At 39.5% G+C, this 6,877-nt stretch overlaps 1 protein-coding gene and 1 pseudogene across 2 annotated transcripts; both read left to right on the plus strand.

The window, feature by feature from the left end:
• The first annotated feature begins 764 nt into the window (after positions 1–764).
• LOC149000901 (chitinase 3-like) lies at positions 765–2,342 on the plus strand (annotated as a pseudogene). Its single transcript, XR_016170716.1, has 3 exons — positions 765–1,228; positions 1,366–1,525; positions 1,820–2,342. The product of XR_016170716.1 is annotated as a chitinase 3-like (transcript).
• A 3,051-nt stretch (positions 2,343–5,393) lies between these two features.
• On the plus strand, positions 5,394–6,877 carry LOC149000902 (endochitinase-like). The gene is made up of 3 exons (XM_089139723.1): positions 5,394–5,762; positions 5,860–6,013; positions 6,263–6,877. The coding sequence occupies exons 1-3, from the start codon at positions 5,480–5,482 to the stop codon at positions 6,648–6,650; spliced, it is 825 nt and encodes a 274-aa protein (XP_088995849.1). The 5' UTR covers positions 5,394–5,479; the 3' UTR covers positions 6,651–6,877.

Genomic DNA, 6,877 nt, shown 5'->3' on the forward strand with positions numbered 1-6,877 from the left:
TTCCTACCCTACATTTACAAACAAACACAGTCTTATCCATTGACATCTTTACCATTTATCGAAGAATATTTAGGACAAGATTTAAGAATTACAAAGTAAACGAACAATTGACAGTAACAAAGCTTGAATTAAATCCTATTCTTAAACTGAGCAGATCAAAATCAAGTTTAGAATGAAAGAAAATTCATGGTAAACAAGATGAAACCAGACTGAAGAAGAACAAATATTCAAGCTTAATCCAACCCACAGACCAAGTTAAATCCAAATTAACCATCAGGACAAACTTGCACCACAACACATTTTTCAATCGCTTGACGTGGCTGGCAGATCCAGGTCCAGATAAAAAAACAAAAAAATTTACTCACGAAGTTTGACTTTTGTAGTACATAGTACTACATACTACATAGAAAGGATCGAGGAGATAAAGCTACAGCGATTAAAGGTGAAACTAGTTTTTGAAATGAAAACTGTGCACTTGTTGTCTTGTCTCATATATCTTCGTCTTTTTACATAGATACCCCGAACATAATCCTGTAGATGAAAGCTCTCTACACTTGTTTTCACCTGGATGTCCGAATATTCTTTATAATTACACTTGTATTTGACTTGTCTTTCTTCCAGCTAATTTCCCATGCCTCAATGATAAAAACTAAACGTGAGCATTCATGTGGAAAATACAAATCTCGTAAAGAAATAAAGCTTTTGATTATTTTTTCACTTCTTTTGCACTATATAAACCCCTACCCATTCGGCATCTCAATCACCTCATCTCATCTCATATCTGCATTGCATTCACTGATAGCAATTCAAAAGATGGGAAAACCGTTCATGTTTCTTCTCTTCTCTTTCTCTTTCTCTTCCTTGGTAGTAGGTTTAGCTGAGCCGTGTGGGAAACTAGCTGGAGGTGAGCCGTGTGGGACACAACATGGAGGTGCTCTATGCCCTTATGGTGAATGTTGTAGCCAGTATGGTTATTGTGGTATTACCACAGACTATTGTGGAGATGGCTGTCAAAGTCAATGTAAAGTTAGTTTACTTATCAACCAAACACTGTTTGAGGAAATGCTTAAAAATCGAAGCGCTCCAGGTTGTGATGGTGGGTTTTACACGTATGATGCTTTCATTGCTGCTGCAAACTCCTTTAGTGATTTCGCAACCTCCGGCAACAGCACCATGCGTAAGAGGGAGGTTGCTGCTTTTCTAGCTCAGACTTCCCATGAAACTATAGGTTTGTTGAAGTAGTTAATTGATTTCTCTGCAGATTAGGGTTTAGAGTGAGTTAATTTGCCTCTTGATTGATGATGTACGTGCATGCATGGCTAAGCTAGCATTCATTATCTTTGGTTTTGGTTTTCTATTGTTTAGATAAAAACGCAACTGCACCTGATGAACCATTTACTGGGGGATATTGTATTGTGGAGCAGCAAGACCACCATGGTAATTACTGTGTTCCTAGCACTGAGACTGAGTGGCCTTGTGTTCCTGGGAAAGAATATTATGGACGTGGACCCATTCAGCTAACTTAGTAAGTATTCTATATTTTGCATGTATTGATGATTTATTTCTCTAGCTAGAAAAATATGAAATTCGTCAGATTCTCATCTCCGATCAAGGATAGTGTCTATCCGCCCATCATCCAGAGTCTAGATGAACGACAAATAGTGGCCTGTGCGGATACTAAGCGGTGATGTGTCGTCCATCTAGATAGATGCCAGGGCTACTGATGGGTGGATATATACTTTCCTTGGACGGAGAGGATATTTATCTGGGTATTAACCAGAAAAGCTTTATATGTATATGGTGACTTTTGAATTTCCAGCAACTACAACTATGGGCTAGCAGGAGAAAATATAAGTGAGCACCTTCTCGCCAATCCTGACCTTGTTGCAACTAATCCACGCATTTCATTCGAGACAGCATTGTGGTTCTGGATGACACCCCAACCTCCAAAACCTTCTTGCCATGATGTTATAACAGGCAAATGGTCGCCGACTGCCGAGGACATCGCAGGCAAACCGTCTTCCTGGCTATGGAACTATTACTAATATCATCAATGGAGCAGTTGAATGTGGTCACGACCATGATGATAACCAGATTGATCGCATTGGATTTTATAAGAGGTACTGTGAACTCTTTGGAATTAGCTATGGTGACAACCTTGACTGCCACCACCAGGCGCCTTTTGATCCTGAGGGTCACTCTGCATCTTAGTCCTTCAAGCCTAATTAGTATTGAGGCAATAATCCTAATGCAAGCTACTGTACCGTACTTCTATTGTTGTGCTCTGGGTCAGTACTCTGCATCTTAGTCATTCAAGCCTAATTAGTATTAAGGCAATGATCCTAATGCAAGCTACTGCACTCTGTTGTTTTCTTCTTCTATTTCCTTTTCCCCCTGGTAAGCATTGTACTTTTAATAATAATATACTAAATTTCTATGTATGAGTTTATCTGGAAGGGTTGAGCCTCAATGTTGTGCATTAACTGAGCTGTCTATGGTCCAAATCAATCCTGGTGGTGGATCTCGACCACACATTTTCGTATTTTTTTTAAACTACACCACTAAAATCCAAGAAGAAAAAAAAAGATGGTTGAGAATTATACTTTACATCAGCACCGTAGGCAGCTTAGTGCTATGCAATTATTGCGTAACATTAAAGCTAAACACATATCATGAAACTAGAGAAGCACATCTAACTTTTTTGTTTCAAACAGAGAATATCTGCCACAAGATTCTAGCCCATATATTCAAGTGAAATGAAATGGGATTGAGTTTTCCTTCACCTATGGTTAGAAAAAATATACAACACTGCTACTCTACCAATTAGTTGGAATAGTTCAGCAGTGTCTTTTATACTAATCATGAAGTAGTTAGTTTCTTAGAACATTTATCTTGGTTGGCCATTCACCACGGATATGAGTCTAGCAGTTAATGTAGGAACATCTTATGGGTGTTTGAACATTAATGTTTGCTCTTTTCATAAAACAAGAAAACAATTTTTTTCTACTCTTTTTAGTTTTGATTTTCTTATTTCATCTACTATTGATTTCCTTATGCAGTTATATTCCTTAATTAAAAATATAGGAAATTAATCTCATTATTTTTTGCTAATATTTAATTGAATAATAAATTGGTGGGGGGGGGGTGTTTGGATTCAAATTTCCCTATAGCTACAAATGCAAGTTTCATAGCAACTTGTCCGTAATACCGGTGTTACAACTGCGACAATGATATGTCCGCCCTTGTGACGTGTTTTATGTCTGCCTTTGTGGCGTGTATATGTCCGCCTTTTGTGGCGTGTTTTATGTTTGCCTTTGTGGCATGTACATGTCCATCTTTGTGGCGTGTCTTCCCCTTTGTGGGCGTTGGTTATAGATGATACGTATATCGTATCTACTATGCTTAACTGTTGCTGTAGCTGTTACAGCTCTCGTTCCAAGGATTTATTGGGCTCGCCCCATTCCTTAGTCTGGATGACCCTGTCTATTGCATGTACGACAATTTGGTCAATTTTCGCTCCTTGGTTCGGATCGAACCTTGTGTATTCTTGCAACTATCTTTTGTATTTTTCCTTTTTGTTGTGTGTCTATATTTTCCTGGTTTATGAATGAAGTCTTTAACTTCTTACCAAAAAAAAAAAAAAAACAAATGCAGGTTTCATATTACCATTATAACCCTAGGTTTATATAGGCATAAAATCACCACCTTGCCATGGGTATATGAGACCCAATGACCCAGTGTAGGATGCATAACCCTCGAATGGTTCAGATTTGTCCCCATCTGTACCCATGCGGGCAATGAATATGAGCTAAATATAGCACAAGACAACCCTCATTTCTACCCATTATCAAATCTAGATCCTCTCCACTCAACCTGTTGTGCTTTCATCCATCCACACTCACAAAGGCTTGAGCCCGACTCAAGATAATGAGGTGTCGAGATCCTCTTCCCCCAACTTACTACACCCCTATTCTCCCACACTCACAAAGGCTGACACAAAGGATCTCCACGCCTCATTATCTTGTGTCAGTTTCAGATTACACCATCCTTGTTTATAACCAAAATTGTATCAAATTTTTTTCAACCGAAATTGTATGAATAGGCACCTTTATAATGCTGCCAACGATGATGAGATGACATCCTCTTGTTTGTGCTACTAACCCCATTCTCCAAATTAGATAAGATTGGATTTTGCTAAGGAGCAGCGTAATTTATGCACTGCTCAATACAATCAATTGCCTGGATTTACTATTTGGCCTAAATTAAATCTGGAGCATTTAATTAACTCACATACAAATTATTAAAACTCAAATAAATCACATAATTAAACGGTCCAGACAGTAAATCTCGACCGTCGATTGTAAAGAGTTGTGCATTAATTATGTATGTTGTAAGCAAAATCCTCCAATAATTTATCAGATAAGATCTTCCATGGATCCCTATGCATGTTCTCGAAGTTTGAGCTTTATGGTCCATAGAACGGAAGAGATCAAGGGGCAGTAGCTTTACAAATGAGAGCTGTCATGACTTGCTCTTACCTTCTTATTCTTCTAGTTGTTCTCCATTTTTCAAATGGTATTTGGCTTCTCAACCAAAAAAGAATGAAAACCCACCCTTAACTAAAACAAGTTAAACGTGACAGAATCCTCAATAGTTTCACTGGTATAGAGGCATTTAATGGTTGAGCCCGACAAGGAGGATAAGGATAACCATCCACGTGAACATTCATGCAGAAAATACAAAACTCATAAAAGCAAAGCTGCCTTGTCCAATTAACACAAACTTGCCCCCGCTACTTGCATACAGTTGCACCACAGCACATTTTTCAATCCCTTGATGTGGCTGGCAGATCCAGGTCCATAAAAATTAAAAAAAAAAAAAAACTCTCGAAGTTTGAGTTTTGTGGTACATAGAAAGGATCGAGGAGATAAAGCTACAGCGATTAAAGGTGAAAGTGAAGCTACTTTTTGAAATGAAAACCGTGCACTTTTCTCATTTCATCTTTTTACCACATCCAATATATACCCAGAAATAGAATATATCTGTAGATGAAAGCTCTCTAGACTTGTTTTCATCTTCTTGTTTTCACATGGTATTTGACTTCTCTTTCTTCCAGGTAATCTCCCATGCCTCAATGAATATCTAATAAATTATAAAAACTAAACGTGAGCATTCATGTGGAAAATACAAACCTCGTAAAGAACCAAAGCTTTTGATTATTTTTTCGCTTCTTTTGCACTATATAAACCCCTACCCATTCGCCATCTCAATCACCTCATCTCATCTGCATTCACTGATAGCAAAAGATGGGAAAACCTTTCATCTTTCTTCTCTTCTCCTTCTCTTCCTTGGCAGTAGCTTTAGCTGAGCAGTGTGGGAGCCAAGCCGGAGGTGCTCTATGCCCTGGTGGTTATTGTTGTAGTCAGTGGGGCTGGTGTGGTACTACCACAGACTACTGTGGAGATGGCTGTTAGAGTCAATGCGACGGTACGGTGGCGGTGGCGGTTGCGGTGGCGGTGGTGGAGGCGGAGGTGGTGGAGGCGGCGGTGATGCTGGCGAGATTGGTTCACTTATCAGCCAAGAACTGTTTGATGAAATGCTTAAACATCGAAGCACTCCACCTTGTCCTGGTGGGTTTTACACTTATGATGCTTTCATTGCTGCTGCAAACTCCTTTAGTGGTTTCGCAACCACCGGCGACAACACCACCCGTAAGAGGGAGATTGCTGCTTTTTTAGGTCAAACATCCCATGAAACTACAGGTTTGTTGAAGTAGATGGCTTCTCTGATTAGGGTTTAGAGTTTGCTTCTTGATAATGTACATGGCTAAGCATTCATCTTTGGTTTTCTATTGTTTAGGGGGATGGCCAAGTGCACCTGATGGACCATATGCTTGGGGATATTGTTTTGTGGAGGAGGTAGGCAACCCTGGTGATTATTGTGTTCCTAGTAATGAGTGGCCTTGTGTTCATGGGAAAAAATATTATGGACGTGGACCCATTCAGCTATCTTAGTAAGTATTCTATATTTGCATGTATTGATGATTTCCCAATATGGAATCCACATTCTCTCCACTCAAAGATAGTGTCCACCCATCCATCAGGAGTCTAGATGAACGACAAATGGCCTGTGCGGATACTAAGTGGTGACGTGTCGTCCGTCTAGATGCCAGATTGGATTGGTGGATACTTTCCTTGGACGGAGAGGATATTTATTGGGTAATTAACGAGAAAAGCTATATATGGTGACTTTGAATTTCCAGCAACTACAACTATGGGCAAGCAGGAGCAAATATAAGTGAGAACCTTCTCCGCAATCCTGACCTTGTTGCAGCTGATCCATACATTTCATTCGAGACAGCATTGTGGTTTTGGATGACACCCCAACCTCCAAAACCTTCATGTCATGCTGTTATCACAGGTGAATGGTTGCCGACCGCCGCCGACATCGCAGCAAACCGTCTTCCTGGCTATGGAACTATTACTAATATCATCAATGGAGGACTTGAATGTGGTCACGGCTATGATGATAGGGTGAATAGTCGTATTGGATTTTATGAAAGGTATTGTGATATCTTTGGAATTAGCTATGGTGACAACCTTGATTGTTACAACCAGAGGTCTTTTGCTCTGGGTCACTCTGCATCTTAGTCCTTCAAGCCTAATTAGTATTAAGGCATTAATCCTAATGTAAGCTACGTACTGTACTTCTATTGTTGCTCTGGGTCAGTACTCTGCATCTTAGTCCTTCAAGCCTAATTAGTATTAAGGCACTAATCCTAATGTAAGCTACTGTACTTATGTTGTTTTCTTCTTCTATTTTACTTTTCCCCCTGGTAAGCACTGTACTACTCTTGACAACTCAATAATATATAATA

Source organism: Hakea prostrata, chromosome 11 (assembly GCF_041222555.1).
Source record: "Hakea prostrata isolate BN-2017 chromosome 11, UWA_Hpros_2, whole genome shotgun sequence".
Classification (NCBI taxonomy): domain Eukaryota; kingdom Viridiplantae; phylum Streptophyta; class Magnoliopsida; order Proteales; family Proteaceae; genus Hakea; species Hakea prostrata.